At 41.9% G+C, this 19,528-nt stretch overlaps 1 protein-coding gene across 11 annotated transcripts in view; it reads right to left on the reverse strand.

Moving 5' to 3' along the window:
* Positions 1-595: 595 nt before the first annotated feature.
* THRB (thyroid hormone receptor beta) overlaps positions 596-19,528 on the reverse strand; it is a 285,137-nt gene continuing 266,204 nt past the window's right edge. For all 11 annotated transcript variants that reach the window (XM_050938481.1, XM_050938479.1, XM_050938475.1 and 8 more), the window contains 5 exons: positions 15,735-15,882; positions 11,617-11,822; positions 9,008-9,154; positions 3,489-3,747; positions 596-838 (listed from right to left, as the gene is read on the reverse strand). In XM_050938481.1, the coding sequence (XP_050794438.1) occupies positions 597-838; positions 3,489-3,747; positions 9,008-9,154; positions 11,617-11,822; positions 15,735-15,882 (1,002 nt within the window). In that variant the 3' untranslated portion in view covers position 596. The remainder of the gene's footprint in view (positions 839-3,488; positions 3,748-9,007; positions 9,155-11,616; positions 11,823-15,734; positions 15,883-19,528) is intronic.

The raw sequence follows: 19,528 nt of genomic DNA on the forward strand, positions 1-19,528 counted from the left end.
TTTTGTAGAATGAAAAAAATATATCAACCCCTCCTCCCCACTGTGTATTTGAAAAAAGATTTGATTGTAGAGGACACAGATATTTATGACCCATGTAATAATCCCAAGGATGTGATGCAATCACAGTGATTATGGTATTCTTAGGTCAAAATGGTAATGGTTACACTTGGAATGACCATGGAAAACTAGACAGTGTATCTCACTCATGGCTTGCAAAATGAGGTAATACTGGGAAAAAGGCAGGGCAAAGTGCTTTGCCTTGGAGGCCTGTTTATTTTCTGCCACTTCAATTTTATCTCCCCATTTCCCCAAGCAGTGATGGATGTTAGCTGGTGACCACTTAAGTGCTGGTGATCAAGATTGGTTTGTTTGTGTTTTCACTGTTAAGCTGTCAAAGCATTCACATCAAGGGACTGAAGGACAAAAAGCAATAGTCACAAGTACCCGCATTAAAGGGACATTTTCACCAATGTCTATAAAAAAAAAGAGAAACAAACAAACCAAACCAAAACAAAAAGAACTGAAGAAGAGCTAGGCAATGGAATGAAATGACAGCCAGTAGTGCTATAGGAATTCTGAGAACCACTCCAGTCTTTCTAATCCTCAAACACTTCCAAGAACAAAGGGGGAAAGAGTTCCGTGGGGCATTCCACCTTCATGTGCAGGAAGCGGCTAGCGTGGCAGGCACCAATCATTCGTAGATCTGTCACTTTCATCAGCAGTTTTGGCCAAAAGTGTGCAACATGGTGTTTTCTGTAATTAATGTAGTGTTCAAAGGCCAGGAGGAAACCTTCTTGACATTTTTCTATCCTCTCAACACTGAGGAGACCTGGGCGATCTGTAGGTAAAAAGAAATACAATGAATGTATTCATTCACAATAACAAATTCCTTATCAAAACCAAGAGAGGAAGGATGACCATGTAAGAACGGCACTGGACTGAGACTCAGGACATATGTGTTCAAATCCTAGCTCTGTCATAAACTTCCTGTGTGACCTTGCTCACTTAATCTCTCTGTACCCCAAAGATAGTAATGATTCTTTCCTCCAACTCTTTGTCTGTCTAGTCCACTTAGAATGTAAGCTATTCAGGCAAGTACAGTCTCTTAGTAGTAGTATGTTCATTTCCTAGCATAATGGAGCCCTGATCTCAGCTGGGACTCCAGGTGTTATTGTGTTACAAATAATTATATAAAAACTTCCTTCATCAAAACTCTCCCCCCTCCAACGCTAAATTACAATTCGCGCCTATCTTTGTTTTCCCTTTCAGTGGCAGACCTACAATTGTGACCCAAGAAGCCTTCAATGCCAGCTGGCAAGAGAGATACAGGAATGTCCTGATTCTGCTGTGTACATTCTGGTTCACCAAAGAATGTCATGTCAGATCTTAAAATGAAACCCGGGTCACATGGTCTTTAATGCCGTTGTGAAATGTATGTACAGATATTAGGTAAGGAGCTCTTTATAGGTACTGAAGATATGCTCGTAGAGTCTTCAGCAAGGTATTAACCACCAGCAGAGATGAAAAAAACTGGTTTTCTGTTAGACAAAGAGATGTTTATTCACCGGTCTCTTTATCAGGATGTAAATCAAGCATTATAAGACAACACAATGGATGCCCATTTACATACGAAGTCAGTGAAGAGAGGTGAAGTCAACAGGGAAGAAGCAGAGATGCAAAACAAGCCACAGGTGGTTAGCCTGTACTCTGACTACCGACAAAGAACTTTGAAGATTTATGTAGAAGGCAAAGAAGACATCCCCTCATCCTGCTGACTACACCATTGTGACAATTCTTGGAGTACCCAGGACTACGAGTCACCTTGTTCTCCCTGCGTCCAGTGTCAGTGAGTCTTGCTTGTGCTTATCTGGATGTCAGATTTCTAACATCACCAGCCTTGTAGCCACCCAAGCACTCTCCTCTCTGCCATGCCAGCCCTTACTGTGCCTTACAGGTTAACAGGTGTACCCCAGTCTCCAAGTACCTTTGAAGTATTCCCCTGTGATATCCAGCTCCTGACTACTTATAGAAACATTGTGTCTGCTGTCCCCAAAGGAACAACATGTACACCAGCTTATAAGATTCAGCTCAGGACCAGTATTTTACTTAACACCAGAGCACTGAGATATATTTATAGTGAAAACAAGAATAAGTTTATCATCAAAGTCTAGAGATTCAGGAGATGGTGAGTAAGAATATTGGAAACACATGGTTACATAAAAAACAAAATCATAACATGCTTTCTAGAGGCTAAACTTAACTATCAGATTAACCTCCTATCTAAAGACATTTATTTCACCGAAAGTCTTTTGCAGCTTTTCAACCAAGGTTGGCTGAGATCCTGAACCTAGAGTTTACAGGCAATGAGTTTACATTCATGAAAATGGGATGGAGGATCCCATAGGAAGGCACAAGGTAAGCAGGCCTCCAGGAACACTCAGTGGTGCTGGCAATTCAGCAGACAGTGCTTCTCCCTCCAAATCAGCACTGAAGCAATGCGTCAGCCTGGCTGTTAAAATGCTTCCTTTATGAGAAAACATTTAAAGGTCACTTTCAGGAAAGAAGTTCCTATTGAAATGCCTTCTGAAATCACTGTTTTACAAGTCAAAGATTTGGAAAATAAACAGAGACCCAGACGTTTTCAGTGGAAATGTCAAATTAATGCAAATGACAAGGAAGGTCAATGTAAACCCCTACCCTATGTATTGTTCACTACTTAAGACTTATAGTGGTCTGAATCCCTCCTCTCCCACAAGTTGCCAGGTCTGTCATTGCTCAGGAACCATTCTCAGTCCTGTATGTTACATCACCCTGGGCTAGAGCAAAAGAGCAGAACACTCGGGTCTTGTCTTCAGTACGGGGGTAAGTCGACCTAAGTTACGCTACTCCATAAGGTAGCTGGAGTCAACGTAACTTAGGTCAACTTACTCCAGTGTCTTCACTGCGCTGCATCGATGGGAGATGATCTCTTGTCGACTTGCCTTACTCTTCTCGGAGAGCTGGCGTGCCGTAGTCGACTGGAGAGTGCTCTGCCATTGATTTAGCAGGTCTTCATTAGACCCACTAAATTGATCCCTGCTGCATCAATCGCAGCAGCGTTGATCTCCCTGTAGTTAAGCCCAGCCTTTAGAGAACTTAGCCTGAGGATGGCTGATGCTGGGCTCTCTATTTGTAAGCCAGGGAATGTTGGCCCAGACTCAGCTGCATCACTGATCCGTTTCCAGCAACCAATCCACCTCAGACCTCTACCCTCTTTGCACATGGTCTTTTTTTGTGTGCTTATCCACATAGTTTCTAAGCCCCAGTGTGATGCAATAACCAAGGATTTCAGCTGCATCATTCTAGTGATGCCTTAGCCAGTGCTCCTATATTTAAAAATCCCCTCTGTTTTTTTTAGAGAGAGATTTGCCACAGATACAATGAACCAGAACTTCACACAGGGGTGGTTATAAAGGCTCTGGTGGTGCCCAATACAGTCTTGTTCTCACCTGATGACATGAGCAGCACAGCTTGGAGCAGGGCGACCTCTGTGTCATCCAGGTTAAACGAGGACAGCGACATGCCCAGGTCGAAGATGGCATCAGACACTACGCCGAGACCCCCGTTTTTCAGCTGACCCCTTGTCACTGCCATCTCCCCATTTAGTGTTAAAGTCTCACTCTCGGGGTCGTAGCGCACTGCTGCACGGAGGGACATAATCTCCATACAGCAGCCTTTCAAAAGGATTATCTGGTCTTCACATGGCAGCTGCAGAGATTACACATGATAATAAAACAGTCTGCACTACGCAGGGTTTTCAAGCAAACTTAGTTTTGAAAGACAATAGAATCCATGTTACTCTCAGTAAACATCCAGGGCTGCTAAATACACTATGAACACTGTTACACACCATACAGCTGATTGACTAAATAGTCCCAAATATGAATGACACACCCCAAAAGCTAACAACCATGTGTATGATATGTTTTGCCATCCCTCTGAGTGGGTTCATTCCACCCAATTTACATTGGAAATTAATATATCATATCATCATAATGAAGTACTATTGGGTCAGAATTTCAGAAGACCTCAGCTCTCGTTATGGCACTAAAATGAAGGGATCAGATATTCAGAAGTGCTGTTCTCAATAGGGGCTGCTGGAGGCTGAGCAGGTTTGAAAAGCTAGCCCAGTACATTTTCATAATATCACTTTCCATTTGAAAAGCATGTTGCAAGGTTTACTCGACAAATTAACACTATCAGTTGTTTCTTTGGTTACAACAATACTTCACCCCTTACTTTTCTGACCTAGGAATAGGGGGGAAAATGATCACACATGGGAAGAACTATAATTGTGGGCTGGTTTTTAGTAAAAGTAGTAAAACAAATATTGTCTCTAGAGGCGATTTTAAAAAATGCCTAAGTGATTGGGATTTGTGCTCCTTATTCCCTTAATCACTTTTGAAATCGCCCCTGTAATATTTTGGAAATCATCAAGTATTAGCATTGAATAAGAGACAATGATCCGGATTCTGCTTTCAGCTATAGCAGTGTGACTCAGTTGCCTTTAGTGGTATTATGCCAATGTTATGCTGGTGTGACTGACAGCAGAATTTGGATCATTATCTTCAAGGCACGTTGCAAGGCTCATCTTTTTCCCAGGGTTTGAAAATGGTGGGAGGGAGTGAGAGGGAATTGTAATGCCAAAGATGGGGAACTATTTGAGCAGGATTGGTTGGAGGGTAATTCCTGAATTACTGCACGTAGGTTGTATTTATATGTTATTTCTAAGGTACCTGCATATTAGGAATAGGTGCCTAAATAAATGATAATGAAAGAAGAGTGAAATCTCCAGGGTTGTTTTGAAGATGTCACTGTAAGTCAATAGCAAAGATGATGTACATAATTATGTGAAGATGAAACTAAATCCTAATTAGGTTCTAGAAATGATGAAATCAGTTTCATTTTTGGTTCATGTTAAGATATGATTTTTTCATTTTGAATCTCAAGTGAAGTAAATATGTGTGTTTTTGGCAGTTGTACACTCGCTCGCATAATGATTACATTTAATATGGTAGAAAAACTTACAGCATGGGTGATGGGCAATTGGCTAACAGAGGCAAAAGCAACGTTCTATAGGAGAAGAGTTTTAAACATGGAGCCAGTGAAAAAGAGAAACTGAGAAGGATTGAACAGTTATTTTTGCTGTGTGGCCAGTGTCAGGTCTAAAGTGTTAGATACATAAGGAAAATGACATGTCCCAGTCAGGGCAAGTCAGCTTCCTTCTGCATGAAGCTCAGCAGTTGCACATAGATGGACTGCATGGGGAAAGTGGCAGTTTAGCTTCCCAAAGGAAGTACTGTTGTTTGCCTGCTGAGACCCAGTAAGGGAGGAGAGAAGGAGAAAGAAAAAAGAGGAGAAAGAAAGCAATTATAAAAAGATGATAAATGGGAGACAAATGCAGAGAAAAAGGAGAGAGGGAAAGAAAGAAAGGAAAAAGGGAAAACAGAGAGGGAATAAAGAGAAAAAGAGAGATGTATGGAGAGACAAGGAAGGAGGAAAGAAAGAGAAAAAGCACAGGATAGGGAGATACAGAGGAAAAAAAAGTAAATAGTGGGATATAACATGAGCAAATAACTCATTATTTTTTGCACTGATCTAATAAACATAAAGAAATTCCTTTACCCTCCCACCTCTCACGTAACCCCCTTTTAACTTCTTTATGATGCACCTTTTCCCATAAGCCCGAAGGAAACACTGCACAGGCCATGGTTGAAGGGATATTGCTAGGTTAAATTGTGTCCAAAAAGTAGGCTTTGCAAAAATAAGGTTTTACCAAACTGAAGACCAATAGAAATGGTTCCTTGACTTAATTTGTTTAAAAAATACCACAATTTTATTCTTCTTAAAGAAACAAACACCCTCAATGGTTGTAGTAGCCTGTACACTGTAGCATATCATGGCTGGGTCTGATGGAAGTAGAGAGGCCATTCTGGCAAGTTTTAGGGACTTGTCTCTTTTAGCTCTTAAAAGGGCAAGAGAGATGGGCATAGAGAATAACCTGTAATTTGTCGGAAAGCATGTAACCTCCTGGAGGCTGGAGCCCAGCCCCCGACAATGAAAAATAATTCCTTGTCTATTTCCAATATTCCCTTCACCCACTCCCTCCCAGCTCTATTCTTCCCCTCTATACCTTCCCTGTCTCTACCCTTCTTTGCCTGTCCATTGCTCCTGTTTTAACCCTCTTCAGTTCTTCCCCTATATTCTCACCTACCTCTCTTAGGGGGAAGGGATAGCTTAGTGGTTTGAGCATTGGCCCCCTAAACCTAGGGCTGTGAGCTCAATCCTTGAGGGGCCCACTTAGGGATCTGGGGCAAAAATTGTTCCTGCCTAGTGAAGGCAGGGGGCTGGACTCAATGACCTTTCAAGGTCCCTTCCAGTTCTAGAAGATTAGTATATCTCCTATTATTATTTTATTTATTGCTGGGCAGGACTTGGATCCTACCGCTTTATGCAATGAGCTTGCCTGACAGACCAGGAATGGCTTCCTCCTAACCTGCCTGGAGCACGGGCTGTTCATGCTGCAGTTGATGTTGGCACTGGCATCAGGACTCTCATCTTCCAGCAGCAACATATGCCCACCAGAGACTGGGGCTGCGGCTACAGCTGACTGTGAATGATGAGCTCATCTCACTGGGCCCTCTGCTGGCCACAGCTATGAACTTGGCTGCTCACAATTTGATTTTGAGACTGAAGTGACCTAAAACTGCATTGGCAAAAGTCAGCACACCCTTAGCCAAACTGGGACCGTTGACAACTCTGATACCACGCCACTAACCCATGAGCCTCTGAAACTGGGACTGACTAGCAGCTGCCCAGTCTATTTTCATTGTCCAAGCTGAGGGAAGTGCAATAGTGAAACAATAAAAATACAGCGTGCACCCCCTCTTGCAGCAGGCAGGGCATGGGGGAAAACGGCCATGGCCCTTCCCTGCTCTGTCTCTTTTACAGAGGTTAGTTGCACTGTCAGTTCTGGCCCCATGACAGCAAGGATTGTGATTGTATCTGGACTTTGTGCAGGGGCCGACCGGGGAAGGGAAGGGCTTTTCCTCACAAACTGACTCACAGCCAAAGTCTGGTCCAGACAGGATTATTTGTAACTGAAGTAAAGACACCTGCAATTTTTGAAAAGTGAATCATTTTAGCCAGACTATATCCCTTTCAAATAAGTACTAATGTTTGCCATTCCCATTCCTTTATTCCACATCTGTGGCCACATGAGAAGGCAGCTCTCCCCACTTCGTATTCACTGTGAATGGTTTCTCATTCTATTGTCAGATATTGGTGTCTACAGGAGCAAAGTTTAAAAGGTGGCTCAGCTGCTAGGGAGGCCTGACCTAGCCAAAACATGTAACATACAAAGGTCATGCCCCACAACTCCTGACTCATGTTCTTCATGCTTTCTACTCCCTTAAACTGTGAAGCATGTGGGCCGTGTGTGGCCAGGAGGGGTAGGAGATGTCAGATGGGCAATGCAGCCTGTTGTCTGATGGACCAAGTTTCCTAATTAAAAAGACTGCCTTGGAATGTCACTGCAACTTCCCATCACAAACACTACATCGATGCAGACAAGTTCCCCTCAGACCTGGAGTGCTGCAGGGGCCTCCCTTTGGATTTTCAAATCTTCATACTTGGCCACTGTTTCATGCTTTCTTGGCTGACAGAGCCAATCCTCAGGTTAGCCAGGGAGAGCTATTTACAGTGCGCCAGCTATTGATACTTACCGCACCCTCTTTTGTAGGTGCCAGGGAAGGAACATGGCAGTACCTGACATAACAGCTCTCCCTGACTAACCTTAGAGATTGAGCTGTCAGCCACAGAAGAGCATAATGGTGTGCCTGCCTTAAACTTCTTCCCTGACTCATGTTCAATCAGTGGGGGGAGAAGTGGGTCCTATGTCTGGATTTTGGATGATCTCCCTGAGCAGGCTCACTGTCATTTCCAAGGCCATTCTCTTGGCATATAACCAGTGGGGTCAAGTGCTGTTCTGCAGGATCGGATAGTAGGGAGATAGTCAGCCATTGCTGCAGAACTTCCATGGCTGTGGATCCCAGGAGACTCTCAAGTGTCAAGGTTATTTTCCAGTTGATTCAGCCCAGAATTTAAGTTAACATTTTTTTAAGTAAAGAGAACAATCATCATTGTCTATTGCTCTCAAATTTACATTCATTCCCGATTTGCACCAGTGTGAGTGAGATCAGAATAGGGCTAATGCATGTCCTAATTACACTAAAACTTAATTTTAAATATTCCTCTGGCAGTATATCTCACATTTGAATATCCTTCTGGACTGAAGTCTTATTAGTTGCCTCCACTCTTTTGGAGTGTACATCTAACTTACATTTCACTTGTGGTGATGTGTGAGGGACAGATTGTGGCCTGGGTTTTTGCTGACATCCCATCCAGTACAAATGAGCCAATGCGAGAGGAATCTTAGTCCTGGATTCAGGAACGAACTTAAAGCACATACTTAACTCCATCTCTACCTAGGAAAGCATTTAAGTAAATGCTTAACTTTAAGCATGTGCTTAAGTCCAAGTGGGTTAATGGGCCTTAAGTATTTTTTTAAAGTTATGCAAGTGCTTAAGCGCCCTTCTTGATAGGGAAGATTTATTGATTTTGCCACTGGTCTAGGCCCATACAAAACCACGAAAAGAGGATTTGGTTGATCATAGGAAACAGGACATTAAATGACACTGAGATGATTTTATCCTATTTTTTATTTTTAATTCCTTTAAGACATTTGATTTAAAACAAAGTGAACTGGTTAGTACAGTCTTACATCTTCACTTCATTCTTGCATGGTTCAAGTCAACAGGAAGTGGCGGGATTTCATGGGGCTCAGATATAATTTTGTGTGTTTTCATGTCCCAATGACACTACTTTCTATTGTTTCTCTTGACAGGTGCATTTAGAATAGCATAAAGCAAAAAAAAAAAAAAAAAAAAAAAAAAAAAGAAATTCTTACCTCACAAAACATAGGCAACTTTTTGGCAAAATCCACCACTCTTGTAATTGCTGGTGTGATAATTTTTGTAAACTGGCTGAAGGCTTCTAAATCCACTTTCCCACTTTCTGGGGCATTAACCATTGGTGCTTGCCCAATATCTTCTGGCTAAAGATATTAAGAAATACATTAAAAGGGAAAATTTGTTTCATTCAAGTCATCTTTCATAAATGTTTATAATATGGTAGGGATTGTATATAAAGTCCACCACTCTGTTCCTATGAAATTAAACAATAGCCATTATTTATGCAGGACCTAGAGGGGCAATTTTTCTAAAACAAGGCGTAAAATGTGCAGCTGTCTGTAAAATAGGTGATTACATAAAGAAATGGGTGATCAGCGAGCCATTACACCCGTTCTGTATGGGCAGCTGCATATTTTACACATGCAATTACCTGTTTGTGTCTATGCATATTTCGTGGGAGAAGTTTAGGTGTTTCTGGTTGGAAATTTAGGGCTGATCCTGCCTCCTTCCACTGCTCAGCACCCTCAACCTCCCCTGAAATCAAAGGGAGTTGAAGATACTTATTACCTCCTACCTAGAAGATGCTCAGCACACTGTAGGATTGGGCTCCTTGGCCTACTCAGTGTTCTAATGTCATAACATCATAAAGAACATAAGCCAGCTGCCAAGACCTATTTACTGAGGTGAGCTAACATGACTGAGACTAGGGATGGGCTGAAATTGGAGCTAGTTTGGATTAAACAAGAACTCCCTAAACATTTGCTCATTTAGGCTGAAATTTGTTCCTCTGCAGGGTTTCAGCACAAGGCTTATGCAACATGTAAGTCCTATTCTGAGGATTTAAGTGGGGTTTATATGATCTATAAACTTTATACTGAAACCCTGCAGAGAGGTGAATTTCACCCCAGTTGAATTTAGACTTGCATACTTTCTTCTGTTTTTAAAATAAACCCATACATATCCAAAGCTGTTCTTCCGTGTTCAAAGTAAGGCTTTGCAACTGCAAAAGACCTGCCAAACACTATGCAGAGGAAGCATTTTGTTCCATTACTAAGTTTAAAACTGCACAGGAGTTAGAGAAGAACTCCTTCAAGACAGCTGAGGTGTATGAAATTTACACAAGTACCTTTGAACAGTGATGCTGAAACTGCTGTTTGAATAATATAAATAACACAGGCTTAATGGGTTTTTCTAAAAGCAAAATGTCAAAGATTTTCCTACAGTTCTGCCATCAGTCAAAATCAAAATCTAACATCTTTCAGAAGAAAAACTGGTGCTCTGTATAAAGCAGAGAGGCATCTGATTTGGAAAGAACTGGGAAAACTACATGCTATGTAACCCAGCATATTAATGCAACACAAGTTAGGAAAAAATTTTTAGTACACAGTATCCATGTTCTTGCCCTTTTAAACCAAACCAAACTGCAAAGTTTGCTAGATACAGTAACTTAAAAAACAACTGTATCACTCTTTGCAATATTCACTGTCTTTGTGAATATTGTCTTTGTGTTATCGTCTCTATGTCCTGACACAATAGTGTGTGACTGTACATATAGAAATGTGTGATGACACAATAGTGTGTGACTGTACATATAGAAATGTGTGATCCACAGTTGGAACTGAGTAAACATCAAAAAGCCAATCAGCTGACTCAAATGCAAAACCTCCTGTAGTGGGCTTAATGATGGCTCAAGGTTCGTGCAGTGGAATACGCTGCAGGTGTCTGTGCTTATAGATATGAGAATTTCCACCTGGAGGTTGTTCTATGGTCTGGTGCACCTTGGACTGAAGTAGGTTTCACTTTCCTTTGAGACCCTGGTATTTGTGACATACGACTTTAATCACTCTTGTCTGCTGCAGGAGTATTTGGCATTCTGCATTCATTTCCTTTACAAATCAAATTTAGAAAAATAATCAGAAATGAAACAAACCCCTTTTAAGCACTGAGCATTATTTTCTAGGCTGAATCTCAGTTATAGCTTATTCAATAGATAGACCTTTCCTCTGAAAAGGTCCCCAGGGACCTTCTATATTTTGCAATCCCAGTGATGTAGTATATATATTATCTTGTTTTTGCTGACCTTAGTTCCTTCTCCCAGCATTTTTTTTTGGTTTAAATAAATGTATTCATTTTTGAACAAAGGGGCAATAAAAACACAATTTTTAAAAACATCTGGGTTTTGTGTTATTACCTGAAAAAAAGGTTTTTATTCACAATATGAAGCCATGCTGGATATCAGTCCATACGTGGAGAAGTGTGTCTGAATACACATGCACACACAAAGACTTTATTTATATTATGGGCTGACACCAGCGTGTCAGGAGTAAGACTACTTTCTATTTTTCCTTACTCTACCAAAACAGTGGGATCCAACTGCTGTGTCTGTTACTCGGTATCATTCAGGTTCCCGTTTCAGCTGCATAGTTTGATCAGATGACCAGACTCACAGAAGTTGGCAACCACTAATTATGAAGTTCATGTGATTTTTCATACAGTTCACCAGTCAACATACAAACAAATTTGGGGGCGATGGCGATGGGAAGAGGCTTATGAGGGAATAAAAGAAACTGGCAACAAAAGCAGAGTATAAGGTTACAGTTCCTACCAGGAATTTCCTTTTTTGTTTCCAGTGACTTCCTTGTGCATTGGTAGCCACATGCGCTTCAGTGACAATTTTTATCAGCTCCCATTCCTCGTCTGTTGGCTCGGGTCTGTGCCCAATTGTTTTTTGTAGCTCCTCCCGACGTCTCTTCTCTCGGTTCTCTTCTATCAGCTTCCTTTTTGCTAACCGCTTGCTGTCATCCAGCACCACTATCAGGAATAAAAACAAAATAAAAAGTAACAAAATGGATGCCTGCTCTTGGGATTGTCTGAATTTTAGTCTGACCTATCCCAGGTGTGCTGAGAGAACTAGAAACAACTTGACAAGGCAGTTGGTGAAGAGGTCTATCAGCCAGCCTGGGAGGTAGCAGGGCTAGTCTTTCTTACCCCACATTTATCTCTCTAGATCCTGAATGATTTACTTACACATGTGCTAAACTTTATGCACTGAGAGCAGTGCCATTGTCTTCAATGGAGTCCCACTATCTTCAGTGGAGTCCCATTATGTTCAGTGAGACCGTTCACAGAGTGTAAAACTATGCAAGACTGAGAGTAAATTGGACCCCCCATCCACTTGTTAGTGTATTCCAAGCTAGAAAATGAGAGGTCTTTCTTTTTCCTTAAGAAAGAAAAGAAAAGAAAAGAAAACAAAAAACCAGCCAAGCCAATGCTCATTTTACAGTCTCATAAACTGACATGAGGTAAAATGGGAAGCAAAAATATAACAGTGTAGAGCAGTAATTCTCAAACTGTGAGTCGGGACCCCAAGGTGGGTTGCAACCCCATTTTAATGGGATCACCAGGATTGGTGTTAGACTTGCTGGGGCCTGGGGCTGAACTCTCACAGCCCAGGGCCAAAGCTGAAGCCCATCAACCCTGGGCAGTGGGACTCAGGCTATAGTCCTCTGCCCTGAGACTGAAGCCCTTGGGTTTTGGCTTTGGCCCCCTGCCTGGGGAGGCAGGGCTTGGGCGGGCTCAGACTTCAGCCTCTGCTCCTGGGGTCACGCAGTAATTTTTGTTGTTAGAAGGGGGTCATGGTGCAATGAAGTTTGAGAACTCCTGACCTATATCAATTATATGAAATTGGATGTGGGCAACAGCACCGCCCGGGGGGGGCAAGTGGGGCAATTTTCCCCAGGCCCCCACGAGAGTTTTTTGGGCCTCTGGAGCAGGGTTCTTCATTCTCTCTGGGGGCCCCAGAAAACTCTCGCGGGGCCTGGGCCCCCGGAGCTTCTTCCGCTACGGGTCATCGTTGTCAATTCGGTGGTGGGAGATCCTTCCGCTTCGGGGCAGAAGGACCCCCCCACCGCCGAATTACCGCTGAAGCGGGACACGCCGCTGAAGTGTCGGGTCTTTGGTGGTAATTCAGTGGCAGCGGTCCCCGCCGCAGGTCTTCGGGGCACTTTGGTGGTGGGGACAGAGCGCAAGGACCCCCCACTGCCAAATTACCGCCGAAGCGGGGACCCCCCCGCCACCGAAGACCCCAGACCCCCTGAATCTTCTGGGCGGCCCTGGTGGGCAAACAAAATTATGGAATGAGGCGGGGCTCCAGAGATTGCCTGCAGAAGGGGGTTTGTATCTAGATACCCAAGCAACATCTGAGCCAATGTGTCACAGGGGGAGGGATAGCTCAGTGGTTTGAGCATTGGCCTGCTAAACACAGGGCTGTGAGTTCAATCCTTAAAGTGGCCATCTAGGGGCAAAAATCTGTCAGGGACAGTACTTGGTCTTGCTGTGAAGGCAGGGGACTGGACTCAATGACCATTCAAGGTCCCTTCCAGCTCTATGAGATTGGTATATCTCCATATTAAGGGTTTGAGGGTCATGGAGGCACTAGAGGTAATTTATTGTTGCCTTGATAGAATGAAGCTTCTCTTCAGCCTCCCTATTTTGAGCTCTGTGAGACCTCACTTTCCTAGAGTACAAAAGGGAGCAAGTGATGACAGCAGTTCAAGTCTATACCATGGCAGAATGTACAGCAATAAAATATTCAGAATCCCCTTCAAGAGGAGTTTGAGGCCAGTCTACACAGTACAGTCAGGCTCTCTAAAGGACTATTGACCAGATCAAAATACACCCTTCTTCCAAAGGAAATAGCCCGACTCTATATGGACAGCTCCAGTGGATTCCTCCACTTTGCTTATAGCTTCCCCAAGCTGCAGAGTGAGATTAATCTGTTGCCTCATAAGTCTCACCATTGTCCACAGGACTCCAAATATCCTCAGGTTAACTGATAGCAACGAGCAGCAGTAGAGGCATTAAAGTTTGCAGACAGAGTTCACAAAGATAGTGCTACCTCTGTTTCAATTTGACTCATATGGACAGGTTGCAGACAAAGGGCTAGAATCTTAAATTTTGTAAATGACATTAAATTCTGCATAATTTGATGACACTGGTCTGTGAATGCTTTCTACTGACCATGAGCAAGGGTAGTGTTCAAACCCTAAATACAGGATTTCATTTCAAGGAAGTTATTGCAGAAAATGTGTTTTAACTGCAAGTGCTGGTTTTCCTATAACAAACTCCTAGTTGCCTCTAAACGAGCAGTTTTCAAACTGCGGGTCGGCACCAAAGCCCAAGACCCACCACCCAGGGCCAAAGCTGAAGCTTGTGCCCCACTGCTCAGGGCTACAGTCCCCCACCTTGAGGCTGAAGCCCTTGGGCTTTGGCCCCTCCTCATGGGGCAGCAGGGCTCAGGCAGGCTCAGACTTCAGCCTCTGCTCCTGGGGTCACGTAGTAATTTTTGTTGTCAAAAGGGGGTCATGATGCAATGAAGTTTGAAAACCCCTGGTATAGAGGTTGACTAGGTTCTGTGAATTCATAAAGATGATAAATGACCTGGACTATTATTTGGTCATACAACTTCCACCATTAACAATTCCCCTCACCCTTATTCCTGTAGGCTTTTCTAATATTTTCTGAGTCCAGTCCTAGTGAGACATATCACATCAGACAGCCCTAGAGATGGGTCACCTCTGTTTATCCACAGAGAGCAAAATCCTCCTTGCCCTACTCACATGAGTTGTTCCATTTAAGTAGATTGAACTATTCAAGTCAGAAAAGAGAGCAGGTTTTGCCCATAACTGGTACCACACAGGGGGCAGCAATGCTTCCTGTACCATATCCTAGCAAGATGGATCAATTCTAAATTGGAAGGGTCACCTCCACTGGTAGAGGGAGAGTTTGGCTGTCATGCTCATTCACTCATCTACTGGGACTACCAGCTAATGGTGGTGTTGACATCTGTTAACAGGAACCAAACTGAGATCAATATCTCATTTTAAATAGCCACTAAACAGCCAATGATAGTAACTTTTGGTCACTGCCAGTCTAGGCTGGATCTGAACTGGTGGCCTAGTGCCATCCAGTACCCTCTCATGATGTTTTCACTGGGAATGATGAAATGACAGATATTCATTCTAGTCAGCACCTCTGTGTTTCCATATATAAGTAAAACATTGTAATTCCTATTAGGACAAACAAACTTAGCACATTTTAGTTATGTAATTTCTCTTCAATGGGTCTTTTCTCACTTCGTTTTTCTGCAGGGGATTACACTGGTAACAACCATTAACTAATGCATGGGGGGATTTATGTAAGTTACTACCATTTATACTAATTGAAGTTATGGTGTAAATCCCCTGTACAATGATGGGAAAACAAGACCCCCTATGGGTTAATCTTGCAGCCATATGTCCTGATTCTCTAGAATCCGAGAGTCGCACTCTCTCTCAGTACATACGTTCTTTGTGGCTAAAAATGAAACAAACAACTACAGGATGACTCATACAAAGACATTCAACTTCACAGAAATTTCTAAAGAAGATGTTTTTCCAGCAAGGCATCTATCCAAATGGATTCCCTCTCCCACACTAGAAATTAACATTCTTCATGTTACATAACGTGGCTAAGGCCAAGAGAAGGTCCAATCTATTAAAAGCAAACAAAATATTACCACACTATGATAGAAATAGTTTGGTATAATAATAAACATAATTTTCAAATACTACACTATAAAAGGGAAAAATTGCTAGTGGCTCTGTTATGTTCAAGCAATCTTCAGCAGTCAATACATTTTAAACAAAGAGCAAAATTAAAAAAAGAAAAAAGAAATCGACTTACAATCTGTTGCCATGCCAACATAGATACATTTTTTGAAGCGACATTCTTGACACTGGTTTCTTGTTACTTTGTCTATCACACATTTTCCTTCATATTTACAGGAATATGTTGGATGGAGATTTTTCTGAATGGTTCTTCTAAAAAATCCCTAAGTTGGAAGGAAAATTCAGGAGGCATTAGTGTTCTGTGTTTTTTTGGTGTTGAAGGTACTTGTACTTGATACTGACACAAATATGTACGCACGATGGACTATTGTGTGTCCTAAAGTTCTAGGCTATTTAATGAGTACATCAATCCTCTAATATAGGCTCCTTACTTTTTTGGGTGAGAGAAACATTTCTCCCTAAAATTAAAACTGGAGCTAGACCTGAGATGCAAAATTCAGATCCAAATGTGGGCGGAGTACTGTTCAGATGCAGGTGTTAGGTCTGCCTCTTTTTGACAGAGGTACCAATTGTAGTATTTGCATCTAATCTCAGATTCTGAACCACCTACAACGTGTGTTCAGAGCTGATATTTTCAATGGGTCCTATTATAAACACAGAGGCCAATTTGATCTGCATCCAGGTTGAGATTCAGACCTCCCAAAAGCCCAAGAGCATTTGAATCTGGGGGTTTGATTCAGGCCCATCTCTAAATTAAAACATTTATTTCTGACTAAAGGGAAACATCTGCTTGTGCGCAAGATGCTTGTGTGAAAGCCATCAAGGCTACCAAGAGAATTAAAAACAAAAACATGCAGCAGTAGCATTTTGCCAGAGCTAAACAAAACTTGCTCATCAGAAGTTTTGAGCTCAAACCTAAATATTGAACCCACAATTTTCAAGTGGACTATAAATCTGAGGAAATGAGGCACCCTTACCTATGCCTACCTTTGTAGTCAGGACAAAATGTCACATGTAAGATTATCACCACCAATTGCAGTATGAATTTGAGGCCTGCTGGCATAATTGAGGTAGCTCCACTGACATCAATGATTTACAGTAGCTGAGGATCTGATTTTTAAAGGAATCAGATACAGCCTTCTCTCTGAAAGTTAAGGACCTGAATCTGCTTTCACTAAAGTCTATAGGAGCTTTGCCATTGACATTAGAGACGGTACGATCAGGCCCTAAAAGGATATGCAACTATAGTGGGGGCAATCAAGATGGGAGCCTAGCAAGATATTCAGATCTGCATTTAATTCCAAATCTCTCCATAGTCTGAGAACAGTTTGGGCCCACTTCTAGCTATCAAGCACATTATGGACCTAAAAAACCTGAAGCACTGAGTCTCAGAACCCAAGGCAGTTGACTCAATGTCACAGGGCTTGAGTGGTGGGGCTATAAATTGCAGTGTAGATGTTCGGGCTTGGACCAGAGCCTCGGCTCTGAGATCCATTCATAACTCAGTTTCCATCTCAAACCCAAAAGTCTACATTGCAATGTTTAGCCCTGCAGCCCAAGACTTCCGAGTCCAAATCAGCTGACCTGGACCAGCCGTGGTCATGCCGTGGATCTTTTATTGCTGTGCATACATACTCTAAGGCCCTGACCCTGCAAAGACCTGCACATGTGCTTAATTTTTTTGTACAGTGGGTAAAATTCAGCGCAGTCAGGATTTCACCCAATGAGTAGTCTTTTGGGTCTAACATCACAAGGAAAAAGGTGCGTTCTAAACTCAAGTTAGCTAACTCTAAGTAAAATCCTAGCGAAGACAAGGCAGTTTGTAGCGTTTACATGAGTTAACAGGTTGAGTTAAAGTTCTGGGGGAGCCTAGCCTTTAACTCAACCCATTAACTCATGTGAACACTAAAAACTGCCTTGTCTCCATAGAGTTCTACTTCAAGTTAGTTAACTCAAGTTAGCCAGCTTGAATTAAGAACACACCTTTTTTTCCCTAGTAAAGATCAGGCTTTTGAAGTCAATGGAACGCCTCACAATGCATAACATTACACGTGTGGAAGCCTTTCCAGCATCAGGGTCTGTGGGCATGAGCCAAAGCCCACTGATGTCAATGGAAAGGATTCCACTGTCTTCTTTGGGCTTGGGATCAGACCCCAAAACAAAATAACTGGATTTGAACACATTCTCAATCCCATAATGAATGCACATTTTAATATGAAGAGGGAGCCTGAATCTCTTCTTACTTATGCTGGTTTTGCTCTGGTGTAGCTCCATTGACTTAAGTGAAGCTATTCTTTCATTACAGTGGTATAAGTGAAGAGGGATGGAGGCCAAAGAGATAGAAAGCAGCTCTGCAGATCAGCATACATTGGAACTCTGGGTAATTATGGTTAAAGGAGGAGACGGTATATGATCCCTGGGGAGCCCTAGAATGTATTGCTAAGGTTTAGCTTCCCCAAATGCTTCTTGTCCTTAGTGTGGCTTTGGCTTTATATTTTTTAACATTCTTACCTAAATAAGCTACTCAGATTCTGATTTTTGATCCAGCCCCTTTGCACTGCTCGGAAACTTTTAGTTAAAAACATTCCCATCCGCTCTAGAGGATGCAAACACCAGTCACAGTCTAGCCTGTTCTTCAATTTTGGTGTTTTTTATTCTATCTATTCTTTATAATATATGTGTAGATTGATACAGATAACTGGTTACACACATAGCCAAGTTTTTCCCCTTTTGGATGTGTGGGTCTTCCTTTGACTTCACTGGGAGTTGCTAACACACATACCAGAGGGCTCAAAAGGGCCCACAAACACATTACATTATAAGGCTATGGCTATACTAGAGAGTTTACAGCGGCATAGCTGGATTAAGTTGTGCCCTATTTTGTATTCTGGATTTAGGGGAAGTGAGTACGTAAGAATCGTTAGTTCAGTCCAGCAAACTTTTCCAAAAAATTTTTTAACACCCCCCACCCCCAGCATATGCTACCACAAACCTACTAGATATAGGTTCTTGTCTTCTTATAAATAAGGCTGGGCAATGTTGCAGAATTTAAGAAATGATTTCAACACGAGCGTTAATGTTTTATCCTACTACTCTTGAATTCAGCTGGTATTGCTTGTAACCTGCTGGATTTTTTTTTTTTTTTTGTTCAGTAGAAAGATTTAAAAAGTATATTGTGTGGAGACTTTGGGAAAACAATGATGTTAACAACACAGTATGTGTGATAAGATTGAATGGACAGACCCTGCTCTCAGTACAGAATGGCTACTATGAACAATTGTTGTTGGTTTGTGGAAATTAACACACGTTATTCTTGATCAGGTAATTACTAATTTGAATGGTGTTAAAAATACAAAATGTTAATAAAATATGCATCTGTCTATCTATCTATCCACCTGTCGACACACATGTGACCCTAGAGTTCAGATCCAAATACTCTACATTTTTGGGGAAATAAAGATCTGCATCTGATTCCTGTGATTCACTCATCTCTTTGTATGACACCAGAGTGTGTACTGTGTGGTCCTGTCTTCTTAAAATGCCTCCTTTTCTGCAGGAAGGCAATATCTTGTTTACAGGATCTCTGTTATTCAATTGAATTCACTGCAGCGAAGGAATTCTTTTAAAAGGACATGCCTGTACCATGCAGTTTTTTACATTTGTTTGTCTGAAACAATCTCTGTCTTCATTTAAAACAAACAAACAATTGTTCATATAATTTTATAAATACAGTTCACGGTTTAAAGTATATATCATTAGTCATGATATAGAAGGAAAAATAGTAAAAGAAAAAAAGCATCATGTATTAGTGGAAATAGATTCTAAAATACAGTACTTCATGTTGTGTTTGCAAGTGCCTGTGTGGGGGTTTTGCTTGTTTTTTGGTTTGTTTATTGGTTTTTTTTGTTT

The sequence above is a fragment of the Gopherus flavomarginatus genome, chromosome 2, assembly GCF_025201925.1.
Source record: "Gopherus flavomarginatus isolate rGopFla2 chromosome 2, rGopFla2.mat.asm, whole genome shotgun sequence".
Taxonomy (NCBI): domain Eukaryota; kingdom Metazoa; phylum Chordata; order Testudines; family Testudinidae; genus Gopherus; species Gopherus flavomarginatus.